This window comes from Elaeis guineensis, chromosome 11 (genome assembly GCF_000442705.2).
Source record: "Elaeis guineensis isolate ETL-2024a chromosome 11, EG11, whole genome shotgun sequence".
Classification (NCBI taxonomy): domain Eukaryota; kingdom Viridiplantae; phylum Streptophyta; class Magnoliopsida; order Arecales; family Arecaceae; genus Elaeis; species Elaeis guineensis.
In genome coordinates, this window is record NC_026003.2 from 121,289,965 (window position 1) to 121,310,685 (window position 20,721).

General features: G+C 48.4%; 1 protein-coding gene across 2 annotated transcripts in view; it reads right to left on the reverse strand.

Annotated features, from left to right (window-relative positions):
- LOC105054546 (probable carbohydrate esterase At4g34215) overlaps window positions 1-16,505 on the reverse strand; it is a 19,739-nt gene extending 3,234 nt beyond the window's left edge. Inside the window, exons 1-2 of one of the 2 annotated variants that reach the window (XM_010936084.4) lie at window positions 15,799-16,505; window positions 13,314-13,541 (exon numbers count right to left, since the gene is read on the reverse strand). In XM_010936084.4, the coding sequence (XP_010934386.2) occupies window positions 13,530-13,541; window positions 15,799-16,413 (627 nt within the window). In that variant the 5' untranslated portion in view covers window positions 16,414-16,505 and the 3' untranslated portion in view covers window positions 13,314-13,529. Of the gene's footprint in view, window positions 1-13,313; window positions 13,542-15,798 lie in introns of those variants that run through there. The other variant, XM_073246192.1, reaches the window with a different exon arrangement.
- Between the last annotated feature and the right edge of the window lie 4,216 nt (window positions 16,506-20,721).

The window sequence follows — 20,721 nt, forward strand, 5'->3', positions numbered from 1 at the left end:
AAAAGGAGTGGATTCACCGTGTGTCAAATTCCGACCGTACCGCGGGTTGATATGATGTCAGGCGTCTCATGAATACCGAGCGATTCACTGGCGTCAAGTGTCCAGTCGGTGTCAAATGTCCCGTCCTGTCGGCGTCAGGTGTCACGTCGGCGTCGGACGTTTCGGTGTTGGGCGATCGGGTGCCGGACGATTCGGTGTCAGGCGATCGGGTGCCGGACGATTCGGTGTCAGGCGATCGGGTGCCGGACGATTCGGTGTCAGGCGATCGGGTGCCGGACGATTCGGTGTCAGGCGATCGGGTGTCCGGCGCCTTTTGGGGATCGCAAACCGCCGCCAAGCATCGATTTTGGTAGCGCGGGCGCTGTCAGGCATCCCATCGGGAACGCGAATCGCGCGGTCGATTAACTCGGAACCGTGGGCCCTTTCGCCACGTGTCGGAGGTTGTTGGGCCGGCGTCTTCCGTATTAAATGAAGGCGGTGCGGGCCTTCCCGGGGATGGGCGCGTCGAACCATCGGGCTGAAGGGAGGGCCCGGATGCCGCCATGTGTCGCCCATCCAGGGGATCTCGGTCGGTGCGGGGTCATCTTGGCCATTGAACGGCCCTATATATATAGGACCACTTGTGCTTGAAGCCCCATTCTTGACGATTTGCCGCAGAGACTCTGCCCAAGTGATTCTTCCGTCGTCGCCAGCGGCTGTCCCTTCTCCCACTCTCGCAAGGTCCACCCGGGGTTCGTACTTTCTTCTCGTTTTGCCGTAGTTTTTCTTTTAATCTCCTTTCTTCCTTCTCCTTCTTCTTTGGTCTCGCCTTTCTCTGAGTTCTGGTGCGATGGCCGGAAACTCATCTCGGGGGGCTCGGTCGGGAAACCCGACCGATGACCCTCGGTCGGCTTCGAAAGTTGAGGTTTCTCGCTTTCGAGGCCGAACGTTGATCCGGCTTCGGGATCAGTATTGTATCCCGGAGCAGTTCCAACTTTCCGCCCCCGGGGTCGGCGGTCGGGTTAACAACCCTCCGTCGGGCCAGGTGGCGCTGTACGTCGAAGATCTTCGTGCGGGTCTTCGGCTTCCGATTCCAGAGTTCGTCGGAACCTGCTGGATTATTACGGACTTTGTCTGGCGCAACTGGCGCCGAACTCTGTCCGGCTAATAATCAGCTTCGCCTTGTTGTGTCAGCTTCTGCCGACCAACCCTCGTATTTCTCTCTTCCGGATATTTTTTGTCCTCCGACCCCACCCTAAGGCCCGAGGGTGGTGGCTCTTCAACCCCCGGAAGGGTCTTTCCTTCATCACTGGCCTTCCATCGTCCATCCACGGGTGGAAGAACCAATTTTTCTTTGTTTAATCTACTTCTCCCTGGGGCTTCCCTTCTCACTGGGGCGTGCCCCGAACCGAGGCGAACGAGAATAGCCGGGTGGAGGCGGACAACCGGGAGGACTTCCACCGACTCAAGGACATGTCGGTCCTGAAGCAGAGGGAGCTTGTTACCGAACAAGCCCTCTATGACGCTGGCCTGAGCTTGATCCCCCGTCTAGGTATCATCCGATCCATCGGTTGTCTTTTCATTTAGCCTTCGTTCTCGTGCCTATATTAATATTTCTGTCGGTATCGCAGGGACACCACCGAGGATGAAGCCGACCGACGTCGAGATCCGACAGTATGCGGCGAGGAAGAGACCGGCATCAGGGGCCGGACCTTCGCAACCGTCGAAGAAACCCTCCGTAGTGGCGCCGACCGTCGAGGCGTCGGCGACCGACCAGTCGGAGCCGGTGATAGCACTCGCGGCTCCGGCGGTGCAACCAGAGGAGCGGCGGGCGGAGTGAGCGGCTGAAGGGACGTCGGCGGCTTCGCCGGCGGGTGTGGCGTCGGATGCCGTCCGGGAACCCGAACACTATCCGACGGCATCTGCGGCTGCAACGGGGGGTGCCGCGTCGAACTCGAGCATCCCCTCCTTACCGGATCCGCTGGCTGGGGTGGCCGATCGGGGGAAAGCCCCGATGGACCCCGCTGACGACACAAGGTCGGGGAGTCACACTCTGCCGCCCAGCGCTCAGTTCTCCGAAGGAGCGTCGGCGCTGGCCGACCACAACCTGGCCAGGAGGCTGTGCCAGGGGATCCTCCCAGCCGACGTGGAGGTGCTGAGGTCTCGGCAAGTGACCGAGATGCTATCTTCGTTTTACCCGACCATGGTCGGGGTAAGTTCTACTACGCCTTCCTTTTCCTTAGTGTCTTCATTATTTCATTTTCCTGACGTAGCGCCCGTGTTCGCAGCTGATCTATACCATGTCCGAACTTGAAGCCGGGTACCGGAGGTTCGAGAACGTCCGAGTGGCTTGGAAGGACAGGGCGGCGACGACCGAAGCCGACCGGGCAATGCTGGTCGAACACCTGAAACAGTCGACCGATCGGGAGGCGAAGTTGGCGGACGAGGTCTCTCGTCTCGGGTCCGAGCTCAAGTCGGCCCGAAAAGAAGCCAAACGCAAGGGTCGGACCGCGCACCGTCTGCGGCGCGAGCGGGACGGTGTCGTCGCCGAACTCGAGGGCGAACGCGAGCAGCTCCGAGTCAGCCTGGAGAAGCTCGCCAAGGCTGAGGACCTGTCGATCGCCAGGCCGATGCCGACATAGCGAAGGCAGAGGCGGAGTCGGCGAAGGACTCTCTCGACCGGGCGGAAGCGGAGGCAAGGTCGGCGAAGGAGTTGGCGAGTCGGGCGGTGGACGACTTTCGCGGCACCGACCAGTACCGAGAGAAACTATTGGAGTCCGGCTTCGTGTCGTACCGGGTGGGGTACGAGGATGGTCGGGATATGGTCCAAGCCCTGTACCCGGAGCTAGATCTCAGCGGCATCGTCCCGCCAGGAGCCGAGGACCAAGCCACGGAAGAGATGGCTGACCCGTCGTCGAGAGGCGTCGCCGTGGCGGAGAGGCCGTCCAGAAACAGATTGCCAAAGGAGAGATGGCCGTGACCTCCGACCCGGCCGCGACTCGTGATCCGACGCCGACCGACAGTCCCTCACCGACCGACGGTCCCGTTTCGGCCGTCGGCCCAGTGCCGATCGCGGTGGACACGTCGGTCATCCCCGAGCTTCCGTCGGTCGAGGAGATTGACTCGGAAGGATGATCGTGGCCTCGTCCTCTTTTATCTTTTCTATTTTTCTCAAAACACTTATAGCCGAGCTTCGGCCTATCTTTGTAAAGTCTATTTTGACCTTTAATGAAGTTAAAGTTTTGGACTTAAACTATTTTTCTTTGCCTGTTTTTCTCTTTTTTCTTATGTGTTGTAGAACGCATCCGAACACGTAAGTCGCCAACACATATAGATCGATTAAGACGTTCAGCAACTCGTGCCGCCACGACGGTAGAACAAGTCCCGACTTTGGATCGACCTTCAATGGTCGAGGTCGTAAGTCGGGCGTCCTTCCCCCGACCGTGAGTCGGGCGCATTCGTTGAGTCGAAAGCCGACCGATCGCCGGATAAAGGTTTGGCAGTCAGGTCTCTTCCGACGCATTCAGTCGAATGTCGTCCGGCGCATTCAGTCAAGGGAACGACGATAAGTCGGATCCCGATACCCTCGTGACAGGTATTTATACCGTGCTTCATGATATACGGTGGTAAGCCGAATATCTTCCGGCCGGCCGTAGCTCAGTCGGTGAGTCATGAATACGACTGAGGTCGCATTGTGTGATAGATGGTGGTAAGCCGAATATCCTTCGACCGACCGTAGCTCGGTCGGTCAGTCGTGAGGGCGGTCGCATAGGCATTTCGCCTTTCTTTGGTCGGGGCTCAATCGGCAGGTTAGTCGATGGTCTGGCCCGAAAGTTCGACTGTAGAAGTAGTGTCAACTCCTATCGCCGTGGATGGCCCTTGTGAGCGCCCGATACGTCGTCGACGGTCGGGCCGTCGGTTCCACGCGGATACCAAGTCTGAGTCGGGACGTCGGGACTCGACCTTCTTGGTGAGCGTCGATCGTCGGTCGAAGAGTTAAAACTCCAAAATTTCAAACTGGATTTGTATTCCGAATGAACAAGTACAAAATTCATTGGTGATACAACTTCAGGTTGTCGGCGTTCCAGGTCCGGGGAATGGGTTTCCCTTCCAGAGTCTCCAGTCGGTAAGCCCTCGGATCATAGGTGTCTGCTACCATGTAGGGCCCTTCCCAGTTCGGAGCCAGCTTCCCTTGGTCCAGGGGCTTCGAGACCTCTGCCTTTCTCAGGACTAAGTTACCAGGCCTGAAAAGCTTTGGTCTGACCTTGGCGTTGTAATATCGGGCCACCTTCTGTCGGTATGAAGCCATGCAAAGTTGGGCCTCGTTCCGCAGTTCGAGGAGGAGATCTAGGTCGGTCCTCCGACAATCAGAGTTGTCCGGCTCTCGATACCGCTCGACCCTGTTAGATGGCAGTCCAATCTCGAGTGGAATCATCGCCTCCGTCCCATAGGCCAAACCGAAAGGCGACTCTCCGGTCGGAACGCGGGGGGTCGTTCGGTAAGCCCACAGAACGGAGCCTAGCTCGTCGACCCATAGGCCTTTGACTTCATTTAGTCGGATTTTAAGTCCGTGTAGTATGGTCCGGTTGGTCACCTCGACTTCGTCGTTGGACTATGGGTGCCCGACTGAAGTCAACGGTGCATGATGCGAAACCTTGCGCAGAAGTCTCTGAAGTCTTGGTTGTCGAATTGCCGCCCATTGTCGGTGATAATGGTATGCGGCAATCCGAACATGAAGATGATGAATTTTTGGACGAAATCCTCCATCTTCCGTTCGGTAATCTGCGACAGGGGCTCGGCCTCCACCCACTTGGTGAAGTAGTCGATGGCGACGACTATGAACTTTCTTTGACCCGATGCTGGAGGGAAAGGACCGAGAATGTCGACCCCCCACTGAGCGAAGGGCCATGAAGCGATAATAGGAGCGATTTGGCTGGCCGGTCGGTACTGCACGTTGGCGTACTTCTGACAAGGTTCGCACTTCCGGACCAACTCAGCCGCGTCCTTCCTCATGGTGGGCCAGTAGTAACCCTGTCGCAGGACTTTGTAGGCTAGGGATTTGCCCCCAAGTGACTCCCGCAGATTCCTTCGTGCACTTCTCGGAGGGCATAATCTGCGTCGGTCGGTCCCAAGCACTTGAGCAAGGGAAGAGAGAACGACCTTTTGTAGAGTCGGCCATCCATGATCACATATTGGGAGGCCGACCATCGGAGCCGCCTGGCCTCCATGGGATCTCCAGGACTGATCCCGTCAGTCAGGAACCGAACAATCGGATCCATCCAGCTCGGTTCAGCTGTTAATTGTAGCACCTCTTCGACCTGGTCGATACTCGGTTGCTCGAGGTTCTCCACGAACGTCCGACCCAAAGAGTCGAAAGCCGAAGTCGCCAGTCTGGAGAGTGCGTCGGCCCGGGCGTTCTCCGACCTCGGGATGTGGAAAATTTCAAAATACCTAAGGTGCGTTATGAGATCCTTCACTTTTTGGAGGTATTTGGCCATGGCCGGATCTCGCACCTCGAATTCACCTTTGACCTGCCCCACGATCAGCTGAGAATCGGAGAATGCCCGGAGGCTGTCGACGCCCAGCTCCCTCGCCATCCTCAAGCCGGCGAGGAGCACTTCGTACTCGACTTGGTTATTGGAGGCTTTGAAGTTGAATCGGAGGGCGTATTCGATGACTACCCCATCTGAGTTGGTGAGCAGGAACCCAGCCCCGCTCCCTTGAGCGTTTGAAGCCCCGTCGATGTGCAGTACCCAGGTGGAGACCGGATCTGGCTCAGAGACCGCGCCTCGTCCCGAGTCTGCGTTTCCCGACCCTTGGTCGGTGGTTGGACATTCGGCGATGAAGTCGGCCAGGACCTGAGCCTTTAAGGCAGGCTGCGGCCGGTACTGTATGTCGAACTCGCTGAGCTTCATCGTCCACTTCGCCAGTCGTCCCAACGTGTCCGATCGGCGCAATATCGCCCTCAGGGGCTGGTTGGTGATAACTGCAATGGCATGTGCCTGGAAGTATGGGCGGAGTCGCTGTGCGGAGACGGTCAGGACGAAAATCATCTTTTCCGTCTTCGAATATCGAGCTTCAGCGTCGCGGAGCACTTTGCTGGTATAGTAGATAGGCTGATGGGTTCGGCTATCGTTTTCTCGGACGAGCACCGAACTTACCGCCTCGGAGTAGGTGGCCAAATAGAGATACAAGGTCTCCCCGACCTCCGGCTTCACAAGCAGCGGCGGGAAAGCCAAGTACTTCTTCAGATCTTCGAAGGCCCGTTGGCACTCATCCGACCAAGAGAAGCCCTTCGCCTGCCGCAGAGTTTTGAAGAACGAGAGGCACCTTTCAGCTGATCGAGAAATGAACCGGCTAAGAGCAACGATTTTTTCATTCAGCTGCTGGACCTCCTTCTTGGTGTTCGGATGGCGCATGTCGATGATCGCCTTTATTTTCTCAGGGTTAGCCTCGATTCCTCGCTGTGAAACGAGGAATCCGAGAAACTTCCTCGAGGTCACCCCAAAAGCGCACTTAGTCGGATTCAGCTTCATTCGATATTGTCGTAGAGTGCGGAAGGTCTCTTCGAGATCCTGAACATGATCCGAAATCTGCGCACTTTTCACCAGCATGTCGTCCACGTATACTTCCATGTTGCGCCCGATCTGGTCTTTAAAGACCTTATTGACAAGTCGTTGGTAGGTGGCACCGGCGTTCTTCAGCCCGAAGGGCATCACTCGATAATAGTAGAAGCCCTTGGGGGTCACGAAGGCAGTGTGCTCCTCGTCTTCGGGCGCCATCCGGATCTGGTTGTATCCGACAAAGGCGTCCATGAAACTCAGCAGTCGAAATCCGAACGTCGCATCCACCAGCTGGTCGATCTTTGGAAGTGAAAAGCTATCTTTTGGACAGGCACGATTCAGGTCGGTGTAGTCAATACAAATCCTCCATTTCCCGTTGGCTTTTTTGACCATGACGACATTGGCGAGCCAATCGGGATATGTGGCTTCTCTGATAAAGCCCGCCTCGAGGAGCTTGTCCACTTCTTCGTCGATGGCCTTCTGTCTTTCGGGAGCAAAAGACCTTTTCTTTTGCCTCACCGGCCTCATCGTCGGGTCGATGTTGAGTCGGTGGGTTATTGTCTCTGAGGAGATGCCCGACATATCTGCTGCCGACCAAGCAAATATGTCGGCATTGGCCGTTAGCAGCTCCGTCAACCGTCGCCGTTCTTGGTCGGATAGTTGAGACCCGATCCATACCTTTCGGTCGGGGTTTTCCGCAATCGGGATTGACACGAGTTGTTCGACCGGCGAGCCTCGTTCTTCCTTCTCCCGTTGGTCTAATTTGTCGATCGTCAGGGAGCCCCCCAACTCGTCGTTCTGAGCGGAGATCTGGAAGCATCGGCAAGCGAGCTGTTGATCTCCGTGCATCTCTCCGACTCCGTTCCTGATCGGAAACCGAACTAAGAGATGGTACATCGAGACGATCGCCTTGAGGGCGTTAAATCCGGATCTTCCAAGTATGGTGTTGTAGGCCGAAGGCACTTAGACAACCGCAAAAGTCAAATGAACCGTGCTTTGTTGTGGTTCGGTGCCGACCGTCACGGGCAGGGTAATTTCACTTTCCGTCGTGACGGCATCTCCGGCAAAGCCTATCAAGGGCGTAGAGACCCTCTTGAGTCGGTCGGTTGATAGTTGCATCCGGAAGAAGGTCGAGTAAAACAAAACATTTGTCGAACTTTCATTATCTACAAAAATTTTTTTACATCATAGTTTGCTATTGTTGCCGAAACAACAACTGCATCGTCGTGGGGGGTTTGAATGCCCCAAACGTCTTCCTCTGTAAAAGTAATCACGTCGTTTGGGCACAGCTTCTTCATGGGCTCCCCTTCAGCAGACGTCCCCGGGCCAAATCGTTTGGAAATCATATTGATAACCCCGACCGTCGGCTGATTGATGGTCGCTTCCTCAATCGGTGGGGGTCGGCGGTCAGCCACAGGTCGAGTCGGTGGGTTCCTCCCGAATTTACTGAGATACCCTCGGCGGATGAAGGCTTCGATCTCATCCTTAAGCTGGATGCATTGCTCGTTATTGTGGCCGTGGCCCCGGTGAAATCGACAGTACTTCCGTCGGTCGAGGCCTTTTGCCTTCAGAGGCGGAGGCCGTCGCAGGTATTCTTCCCTCTCGATCTCCATCAAAATCTGCACACGGAAAGCGGAGAAAAGAGTATAGGAGTCATACCTGGGGCGTGTCAGCCTTGGAATCTGCCGTCGGGGCAACTTTTGATTTCGTCGCGGGGGCGAGACCCGACCATCAGTCGGGGGCCTGCTGGATTCGGCGGGGTCCCGACCCTTCCTTCGCTTTTCCTTCGGACCCTTGAACTCGGTCGAGCGCCGGTCGGAGGCTCCTTCGTCCGCGCGCATATACTTGTACGCGCGCTCCAGCAATTCGGCATAGGTGCGGGGAGGGCCTTGTCTAGGGAGTAGGTAAATCGGGATGCCCTCAGCCCCCGTTTCATGGCTGAGATAGCCATATCTTCGTTGAGGTCCCGGACCTCGAGCGTGGCCGTGTTGAATCGCACCACGAAGTGTCGGAGCGTCTCATTTTCTCTCTGTTTGAGGGAGAAAAAACTGTCCGACGTTCGCGGCGGCTTCCGACTGGTGCTGAAAGGAGCCACGAAAGAGTGCTCGAGCTGCCCGAAGGAGTGGATACTTTCCGATCGAAGACCGGAGTACCAGGCCCTGACAGCCTTGCGGAGCGTGGCGGGGAAGCCGATGCAGAAGAGAGCGTCGGTTGCCCCCTGAATCGTCATGAGAGCTTTGTAGCTCTCCAGGTGGTCGATCGGGTCGGTGGAGCCGTCGTAGGGCTCCACATGCGGCATCTTGAACCGATTGGGAATCGGTTCGTCGAGAATGAGTCGGGAGAGAGGTTGGGTGGTCTGAAAGTCGACATCGTTTGAAGACTTCTGTCCGTCCACCTGCAATTGTGCAAGTCGACGGTCGATTTCCTCGAATCTGCGTTCGTAGTCGTCCGTCCGTCGGTGCTGAGAGACCCCAGGAGTGGAGTCTCCAGAAGATTCCGAGAGGGAGGCAGACGGCGTTCGCGGTCGCTTCTCCTTCCTCGCTCGCTCCAGTTGGGAGGGAGAGAGCCGCTGGGACTGATGGGCATCACGCCGCGGCCGCCCCTCCTCTCTGTGGGAGCACTGTGGCAGGCACTCCCGCGGAGAGGACGAAGGATGACGCAGGCGTCGGCGGCTGCTCCTGGTGGGCATCGAACGTGCCGCCGGTTGCCCGGCCGGTTGTTGCTGGAGGCTTTTGACCGCGTCCGTCAACACGGTCATCTGCCGCACAATTGCCGCGATCTGTGCCTCCGTGGTCACCGCAGGGTGCGGAGAGGGCGGCGGAGAAGCCTCTTCCCGACGGGAAGAGCGACTCGCCGACCCGGTGACTCTCGATCGTTGAGCTCTCTTGTCTTTGTCATTAGTATCTACTGCTTTGCTAGACTTTCCCTACCTGGCGCGCCAATCTGTTGGTACCAATCCCCTCGTCGCCTGGTCACCGGAAACGAGCGCCTGCAAAAAGAAAGTCCACACTGATCGAAGGCGACTCCGACGGGGACCCTCCGACGGTCAAGTCAGAGAGGTGACTGGGCAATAGTAAAATGAAGACAGAAAGCTCGATCGAGAGAGTGTGAGAAAGGGAGCAAGCCTGGGAGTTCTTTTGAAAAGATCCCCTCGCACTGTTGCCCTCCCCGATATATATAGTGGAGCGTAGTATGGCGCCGTTATTAATGGCGTAGACAATTGAAGAATTGTCAACTCGCCGTAGACCGTCAGAGTCGCCGTGAAAATGTCACATCGCCGTGGGACTGTCAAATCATTAGGATTGACAATGCCCTAGGTGGGAGAATGCCCTTAGACGGCAGTGCCGCATACTGTTGTCAGGGCTGACAGTCTTCGACAGCTGCACAGCGATCGGAGAAGTCGACCGACCCTAGATCGATGGCCAGCTGTGCAGCGTCAAGTGGAGATTCGGACCTCTTCGACGATCAGTCGGACATGTTGCGAGAGTCGACCATCAGACTCCCTGGTTCAGTCGGTAGAGAGCCGTTAATCGACCGGTAAAGACGTCCGACGATCGATCGATCGGTCGATCGGTTGTGTCCGATTATAAGCCGGCGTGAGCAGGATCGGTCGGTATTCCCCAATATGATTCATTGAAACAAACAGCACCATGCTATTACAACAGTTGCAGTTTAATTCAAAATTTGAATTAAAAACTTAACTGATATAAAGGGAGGGAAACCCACCCAAATTTATTATTGAAAAAAAGAATGTACAAAAGAAACGTAAAAAAGAGAAAAAGAAATCCTAGTACAGAAAAAAAAAACCTCATCAAACCATCAAAACCAAAATTCAAATTTCAAATTTGAATTTCAAAAAAGAGAAACCCCCGTCCTGCCGCCGACGGCGATGAAACAATGCCAATCGTCGGAGGAGAACGTCAAATCCACTTGTCCCAAGAGGAAGGGGGACAGGCGGCTTCTCACCAAATTGACGATACCTCTATCCAATGTAGCCATGGATGGTCGTTTCGCCTTCACCGTCGACAACGCCGGCAGCTCAGAGAAGGAAGAAATCAGGCGGTCGGAGAGGAAGTGGGCAACTGGGGAAGAGCAAATGCTGGCGACTAGAAGAAGGAGAAAGTCCATAGTCGACTCGGGCCAACGGGTGCCTAGATCCTGACATCGGAAGAGAAGAGAACAGATGCCAAGGAGGGCCTCAGAACAGAGGGGGAAGCCGTCACTCAAGAACCACCAGAGTACGAGGGCTTTGATCTCGCTGCCCGAAGAGAGGAGAAGCAGTCCGAAGCCCAGATATTTTCAGCCAGAGAGAGGAGAGGAAGGGAGTCCAGCAGCGGGAAAAGAGAGAGTCGAAGAGAGGGAGAAGATATTCGCGAATTCCGGCGAGAAAAGTCTGATAACGCCCCGTGAAAAACTGGCAGAGCTGGTCCACCACCGAAAGAGACCAACGAAGAGGGAGGGAGAGAGACAGAGAGAGAGAGGGAGGCTCGGCTTTTTGCTGTCCATCATCCATCGGAGGGAGAGATCTGTCGAAGAGAGAAGAGAGGGAAGGCGGATCCATGGCTGAAAGGGATCGACGAAGAGGAAGAAAGAGAGAGAGAAAGTGGGACCTGGCCTTCTGCCGCCCATCGCCCGTCGGAGTGTGAGATCTGTCGTTGGGAACCGGAAGACAAAGAGAAGAGAGGGAGGGAGGAACCGGAAGACCAAGAGAAGAGAGGGAGGGAGGGGGAAGAAGGGACATGGCGGGAGAGAGGAAGGAGAAAAGAAGGAGGGAGAGCGCTTGGCACCGACCGTCTGAAGAGAAGAGAACAGGTGTGGCCGACGGTTGCTCGAAGAAAGGAAGAGACTTGGGAAGAGGAAGAGAGAGAGAGAGGGATGTGGGGGTTGAACATGGATCCCAACCGACCCCGTGCCAGAACAGAGAGGAGGAGTAGAGAAACAGAGAGAGAGAGAGAGGAGGGGGAGGGAGGCAAGAGGGGGTGCTCAACGACTGGCATTAAAGAGAGAGAGAGGGGGGGCCCGATGGCTGGCAACAAAGAGAGGGAATGGGCTTACCTGAGGGGGTTCCAACCGCAAAGAGATAGAAAAAATCGGAGAGGAAACCCATCGGAGAAGGCCTCATCGGAGAAGACAGGAGGCCCAAGGGAACCAACGGTGAAGAGAAAAGGAAGGATGGGGAAGAATGGGAGAGAGAAGAGGAGTGAGAGAGAGAAGAGGAGTGAGAGAGAGAGAGAGGGGTCCGGCAGCCGGCTGACGCCAGCTGGCTGCTGGGGAACGGACCCGTCGGAAGGCTCTGGAACACGAAGTCAGAGGGACGAAAAAAGTTCTCAGAGCTTCTCTCTCTAAAAAGAATAGATAGAGAAAAATATGATCATTATTATTATCTTTTTTTTGAAAAAATTATTATGTCTATATATAAATATTATCACAGCAAAACCTTTATGCAACCTGAGTTACCATTACTCTCACAAAAAAATTTTAGATACTCTCATTCCCAATAAATTCCCCCATACATTTCTTTACCATCCCTTTGAGGAGAGAGAGAGAACGACAGAGAGAGAGAGAGGAGGTGCACTTGTCAAAAGCAAAAAAAATGCTTATCAAGTTACATGGAGGATGGCAGTCATAAATTTTTTCGGCCACATGCATCACATATATAGAGAAATATGATGTTTCCTATAATAATCAAATTTATGAGATCATGTTGAGATCTTGAGTTGAACGTAGAGCAAGGACCAATTATAATTTGAAAGAATTATTGCTATTGTCGTCTACTAATTATGATGCATTATTTTTTGACAAAAGAAGTTGTCATTTGAGGCTACGAATGTTGAAACAAGAGCCCACTTTGGGACCATCATCATGGTCGTAAATGGAGTCATTATGGCGATGTTCACGCGGGTCGCTCCTCTAACTAGCCGATGCAGCGGAAAAGGGGCCTAACTCATGGAGCGGAGGTCATGAGACCTACCACTACTTTCTTCGTTGGAGTCTCCCCAATTTTTTTCAGAAAGAATAAGCCCTTTTTCCCATTAAAGTCTTGAAGCTGGCCAAAGAAAAAAATTCTTTAGGCTTCCACTAGCAGGGATACGATAATTTTATCCGGCTCTCCGCCGGATACAATCCAAATAGGATAGATTTTATTTGATTAAATTAAAATTTAAAATAAATTTTATATTAATTTTTATAATTTAATTTAAATTTAAATTTAATTTTTTTAATTTTAATTATAGCAATAAAATCTTTTAGATTCCCTTGCAGTCCCAATTAAGTCTATTAGCCCCCATGGATGGAAACTAATAAAAATAAATAAAAAATAATTATTTATAATTAACATGATAGCTTTTAAAAATTAAAAAAAATATGACATAACAAAAATGATAGCAAGTAAATAATTAAGTGCTATATTATATTTTTATTTTAAAAAATTATCATGTTAGCTATAAATAATTATTTTTTATTAATTTTTGTTAGCTCCTTCCACAGAGACTAACAGGAGGACTTAATTGAGACTCAAAGAGAATCTAAGAGATTTGATTGCTATAATTAAAACTAGAGGGATTAAAGTGGAATCTAGATAAAACTAGAGCGACTAATATAGAGTTTGTCCTTATGATGAATATAGATTTTAAAAAAATATATATTCAAAGTAAATTTGAATCGGATATAGATAATAATATGCTCCACTCTGAATCTGACCTAATATCATCTTAATCTATATCTTCACTTCAAAAATTATAATTATTTTATAATATTTATATATGTATCCAATCCGATCCTTTTTATCCATCTATTATCAATGGAACTCTGGTACCTCACTCAAAAATATGGATGGACTTTGGTCGTGGCCAACCTATACATTAGCCACTGACCCTCACATCAACCGTCGATCTATACATAGATTTTCGACCTTGTTGCTCCTAATCTCCGCGCTTGAAGTCGGATAGCCGAGGTGAAGATAGCCGAGGTGACGCTGTCGCGGAAGCTTCACTCGAATACCTGCAAAAAGCCCTCATCAGGGTGTTCTCTAGTGAAGATCCTTCGACACTCAAATCAGGAGATGGAGAATAATGAAAATGAGAGAGTGGAAATGAAGAACTTACTTTGAGGGTCTCTGTGCCCCTTTATTTATAAGAAGAAATTGGAGTCATATACGTCTCGAAGTTTTGATAGCTTTTTGCATTTGGCATATGGATTGATTCGGAGAAGTTATTTTCTTTTGCGAGAGACTCAATCATGGAAGAATCCTTCTTTATTTGAATTTTTTCAATTCATGAGAGAGAGAGACGGATTTGTCGGTGAAGAGCTTAGCTCGGCTATGGATGAGCTAAAATAGATCGTCCAAAATCGAGATTTTGGAGACCGTGGTGTGCTCGTTGTTGACCTCAGATGATTTGGAATTAGTTGATTATGGACGAGCTAAAATAGGTTGTCCAAGACCAAGGTGAAATCGTCATCAAGGGCTGAGGATAGATAGTAGCCACAACTATCTCGATGGAGTATATCTGATGACCTTCGTGACTATTATATGCACGTGATCTGACAAATGTCCATCTCTCATAGATCGATCTGAACCGAGGATCCTTTCAGCCGAGGTCAAGGTACAGATCCACAACAGACCTCATCATCAATATTCCCATATATAGAAGCCAGCAATCCATACTTCGACCACCGATCCTTCTATCAACAACCAACCCCCTCTATCATTGGCTGACCCCATCTCTGTGCACATCAAATTGCTGACCTATATGTCGACCGACTCTCTCATCATCAAAGCGATCTCTGATCAGGCTTCGAGTTCCGACCCCACATCGGCTCTGACCTAGGTATCCACTGCCAATACTCATTTCCAACAGTACGTGTGGTAGGTCGTCGAGCCACTCCCTTCGACCCCTCTTCGATCATCATTTTCAAAAAGATTGACAGAAAACTCCCGTACAATTCCATCTAATCATGCTCCCACTAGAAACAGCTGACTATCGACCAGATAAGATAGGTACAATCTCTCAATATTGAGAAACTAAACCAAAGATTTTGAGATAATGCATCCAAAAGAGTTGGAACAATATTCAATTCTTCTCTCCTACAACTCTCATCTTTATAAATAGAGTTAACCAGGAGACCCTCAAGATAGATAATTTCTCCCGTATGCTTCTTCCTATCTATTTTGTTGATTCCTAAGTTAAGCATCGAAAAATTCATTCAGAACTAATCCCGATCAGAGACTTATTTTATAAATTCAGTCGTCGTCATCTTATCGGTCACCGTCTCACTCCAGTCGATCTGATCCAAGTCAGAAATCTGCCACAATACCATCCTATTTGATTCGATTTGTATCTCTATTTGATATCTGACCCAAGATAGATATGCGACAGTTATAAATATAGAGTTTTTAATTATAGAATGAATATCGATATTGTTTGATTTGATCCGTATCTTATTTGGTGCCATCTCTATTTGCTGATACGAAATAGCATCCATGACTTACAATTTTTTGAGTTAGCACTTCATTGTTTTTTTAAGAATTATTCTTTACTTCTTTCTTATAGAATGATGGGCAAAAATAAGCAAATAAAAAATTATTATTATTAATATTTTTTATAGATTATAATTAAGACTGAGCATAGATTGGATTCGATCAGATTGAGAAAAAAATTTTATCCGACCAAATCCAATCGGATTGAAGAAAATTCAATCCGTTACTGACCGTTTATCGTATAGAAACTGTTTGAAATAGAAATGAATAGTTTACAGCGGGTTCAGATGGATTATATTGGTTTGGCCTTCAATATTGATCCAATATTAATTTTAAATTTAATATTAATTTATTTAATTTTTTTTTATCAATTTAATATAAAAAAATTTTAATTTTTAAAATAAAATTTAAATAAAATATTAAAGTATTGAAGTCTAAACAATGTTGTCCAAAATAAAATGTGTTTGTGAACTATAACGTCGGCTAGATTTGATTTCATATGAATTAAAAATATAAAAATTAAATTTAATTATAAATAATTATTTTTTTATAAATTTTAATTTTATTTAATTTAATTTATATCCATCAATCGATCAAAACCGTTGTTTATTGATCGGATTGGATGGATTCTTCGATTTCGATTATTTGCTCAGCCCACAGCCCAAGTTATAACGACCTCAATTTTAATCTATCGGTGCGCCAGCGGGTGGAAAACATTAAAAAAATCTCAAATCTCATCAATCCAATTAAAAATCAGACGGACAGAAACCATCCACCTACCTGGATTACGAGGAGCCCTGGCAGCCCAAGATCCGACCGCAGATCTCGTATCAATTTTTCCATTCTCCCCTTGTACGCCACCGCGTCGGCGCGGGTCACCGTATCGCTCTCACCCTGGTACCACAGCACCGCACCTACCCGGCTGCCGCCGCCACCGGCTGCCCTCGCCCGCCGCACCATCTCCCCATACAGCCGCGTCCCCTTCTCCCACTGGGTTATCTTGGTGCCCCCTATGGCGCACGGCACGAGGCCCACGACCGCCGGCGCGGCGGCGGAGTTCAGGATCTCGTGGGCGAAGGGCATGCCGGGCCCCACACCGCAGGTCTTAAGCACGTCGATGTCGGCGTGGAGGGGCTCTCGCGCTTCCTCCCACCGTAGGCCTGCGTTCAGGCGGAGTATCGATGGGCTCGGCCGGCATTCCGGCGGGACGACGTGGTTCCACCGGTCGCCGGTGACGCCGCCACGCCCGGCCATGTTACTCTGCCCGGCCAGTATGAAGATCAGCTTCCCGGCCTCCGCCGCCGCACCGGCTCCGGCTCCGCCCGAGCAGGCAAAGAGGTGCGAGGGGGAGACTGATGCGAGCAGCTGCAGAAGTAGCGAGACGAGCGGAAACATGGCGTTTTTTCTTGTGAGTGCTTGTTGTGTGTCCCGAGAGAGAATATAGAGAAGAAGGCGAGAATTATCGGTTAGCTCACCTGTGTAATACCAAATCAGCACACCACCTAAGCAAATAAATTTTTTCTCGTTCAAAATGATAAAAATTAAAATCTGTCATAATTAATAATAATTTTATTATATTTAATTTTTTTTATCAAATTTGAAAAATAGTATATTTTTTTAACTAATAGATAATGTGTTGACTTGGAGGAGGTCCTGAGACGTAACAGTGTAGCTTTATTCTGGTTCGAGGTCTCTTGAGACGTAATTTGTTTGTTAGAGAGAGAGAGAGAGAGGCAAGTGAGTAATGGATCACAAGTTTGGCTCATGGCTCATATATGGGTGGGGTTTATCGGTGAATTATGGCCATGGGATCGAGGGAATATTGAATGAGGATTTAAAAATTAGAAAAAAAATAAAAATAAATATTAAGAGATATTTGATTGGAGGGAGTGGAGATTTAGAATTGGATTCGGAATGGGTGATTCTCATTCCAACTGTTTGATTGGGAGGAGTTCAATTCCGATTCCGATTTCAGGATGGAATGGGAATGGTTCAATTTATATAGAACTCAATCTCTACTCTCCTTTATAGATTCAAATTTTCATTCCAATTCTGATTTCGATTCCGATTCCGATCACGAACCAAATGCTTCGAGGGATTTGATCATTCCGATTTCGATTCCAAACCATTCCGATTTCTATTCTCATTCTGATTTCGATTACGAATCAAACACCTCCCGATTCCAATTCCAAACCATTCCGATTCTCATTTCCATTCTGATTTCGATTACGAATCAAACACTTCCCTTAGGTGTTTGATTCGTAATCGAAATCTAGGGAGGTGTAGGAATCGAAATGATTTGGAATCAGAATCGGAATGATCAAATCCCCCCGAAGCATTTGATTCGTGATCGAAATTAGGAAGGTGTTTGATTCGTAATCGAAATCAGAATGAAAATCGGAATCGGAATGGTTTGGAATCGGAATCAGAATGGTCAAATCTCCCGAAGCGTTTGGTTCATGACCGAAATCGGAATCGAAATCAGAATTAGAATAAAAATTTGAATCTATAAAGGAGAGTAGAGATTGAGTTCTATATAGATTGAGCCATTTCCATTCCATCCTGGAATCGGAATCGAAATGGACTCTTCCCAACCAAACGGTTGGAATAGGAGTTACCAATTCCGATTCCAAACCTCCACTCCCTCCAACCAAACACTCTCATAAATAGGGAGGTGTTTGATTCGTAATCGAAATCAGAATGAGAATGAAAATCGGAATGGTTTGGAATCGGAATCGAAATAGTCAAATCCTCCGAAGCGTTTGGTTCGTGATCGAAATCGGAATCGAAATCAAAATTGGAATGAAAATTTGAATCCATAAAGGAGAGTAGAGATTGAGTTCTATATAGATTGAGCCATTCCTCTTCCACTCTGGAATCGAAATCAAAATGAAACTCCTTCCAACCAAACGGTTGGAATGGGAGTCACCTATTCTGATTACGATTCCAAACTCTACTCTCTCCAACCAAACACCCTCTTAAAGGATCGGAGGATCTCTATTTTCTTCTAAAATCGAAATAGAAACAGAACTCCGTCAAACTTAATGGTTGGAATGATAGTTATTTATTTTCATTTCAGTCCATCTTTGTCCAACCAAATATATTTTAAATATTAAAAAAAAATAATTTTGATAGATTCGAGCAATCCAATTGCTTTTGGAATCGAAATGTGAATGAGATTTTTTTAAAAGAAGTCCAACTTCCTTAACGTGGAGTGAAAAGCAAGTCTTGGAGTTGTATCTTCCGTGCAAAAGAAGGGATCCACCATTGGTTACTTTGAGAAGAAGGATGCTGTTCGAAGAGCTTTGAGATGTGTGCGGCAGGTGATTCAATGGTTGATTTGTGTAAAGAAAGGTGAAACCTTCTTTCACCCCGATCAGAGATGGTCATCCCAAGAGTTATGAATATCTAGCGAGAAGAGAGGTCACAGACCTCATGCTATCAAGAGAAAGCAAAAACAACGTTGGATGAGATGATTAAAATCTTACGAGAATCAACCAGCTGAAACGAAGGTCGTTAAAGTTGTTACACTGAGGTCAATAATAAGCCAAACAAAATCTAACACAAGCTAATTTAAACTGTTCACTGTAACCTTCAATTTGGCTTCGACCAACTCTATGGATCAACCAGGCTCTGGTTGGCCAAATGATGGGTCTACAACCCCGTCTACAACCAATGTTGTAATTCACTCATGTAAATATCTACTGTAATAAAATCAGGTGGAACCACTTCCTCCCATGTCAATCCAAAAAAACCAAAAGAAGAGAGGTCATGGCCAGGGATGGGAACACATGATGCCAGCGCTAAAGACTCCTACATCAAACTGAAACCGACGAACATCAAACTCCAATCATATTTACCTTTGTCGTGTTTGTGTAGTATTTATGTAGATTCCAAAATGTTGAAAAAGATACATTATTGATGTCTCTTTCCTTGGTTGGACAGCTGAAGAAGGGTCATTGAATAGGACACTGGCGAGGTTAGGTTTTTTTTTGGTAGAACCTGGAGCCAAAGGCTCCCCATTTAAAGATATAAGTTCAGTATCAAAGTTTACAGACCTGATTACAATGTTTCAGAAAATTATCCCTTGCATAGATTGCATAACATACGTGGCTAAAGAACCCAACCAGCATAAAAACTAAATTCAAACAAAATTCTGTCATCAACAGGATCCATGTACATTTCTACACCAACAATTTCTGACCTCAAACTTCAGAATTCATCCAAATTGACCAAGCCCAATTACAATTGGCAGCTAATACAAAATCTGCAGAGCTCCGATTCAACCCAATTTTCTTCCACAAGTTTTGCCCCTATGGTCTTCCTGAAAAATAATGGCCAATTTATATGGAATAGCTTCATTAGTGCTCTAAAAACAATCTGTTTGCTGAGCTAATTTGGCATTGAGATCAGCAGCTCTATTTGTGTCACGCCCCCGACCTAAGATTGTGAATCGAGGATCATGACAACCGCCGCATACTCATAGAAAACTCTTCCCATAAGCATGCAAGGTATCTTATCATGCTATCTTAAAACAACAGCGGAATAATTAATCAATAATTCAAATCCAAAACATAACGATCTAAATTTCTTCTTTAATATTTCAATAAATTCAACAACGATTCATAGGCTTTACATCAAATTCAAATAAGACTTTCGACCGAAAATAAAAGTATAGAGATTCTGCTTCTGATCACTCTTCCATTCATATCTTGTATCTTAATTCCTCAATATCTGTAAAAATAGTAAAATAAGAGGTAATGAGCTAGACAGTCCAGTAAGCAATGACCATTTTTCAACAGATTTCATCAGATATTTAAGTAAATAATTATTTATAATTTGCTTTCCTATAAACATGAGATATCAAAAATACATGACACTTAAGCTTCCAATACAGAATATCAATGATCATTGGTGGGCCCTGAGTATCTCCCACCTTACAATTAGCAATATCAGAAATAACAGCTTAAGAATCTCCTTCCAGGCAAATACAGGTGGCTTTTAATTCCACAACTGCTACCCACAAACCCATTCAAGCAGATACAAGTTCAGCATGTTGAACAGGACAATGATAGGTTGATTTTCCACCCGTTTTAATCAAGCATCCATTAGAGTTTCGAATGATAAAACCTACTGTCACTTTGTCGCTTCTTACCGCTGCATCAAAGTTGACATTAAGATATCCAGAGGGGGGAGGTGACCAAGAAACAGATAAGTATGAAGAACTACCCAATTCAGGCAGTGAGAGATCAACCCAGCGCCTCGACGGACTCTTAGAGCCAAGCTGATTGCCATCATTATCATTAGGAACAAAGTAATCAGGGATTTTATACAGCAATTGAATAGGAGAAGACAATGCATGCTGAAAGATTCTGTCATTACGATTTATCCTTAACAGCCAAGCTGTGATTGCCACAACTGATTTGCGTTTCCCCTCGACCTCAGCGGCAGATAAAAACTCCACCAAGCCGGGCATCGAGGAAGGAATGATATCAATTTTATAAAAGCCTCTAATGAGATTCCAACAATTACATGCAAATGAGCAATCAATCAAAACATGCTGGATATTTTCCTCTGTACCTGGGCAGAGATCACAACCAATTGCATCATTGCTGATAACACCCCTCCTCACTAGCAGACTCCTGCAAGGGATGCATTGCCACATTACTTTCCACCAGAAAAACTTGATTCGCAAAGAGACCT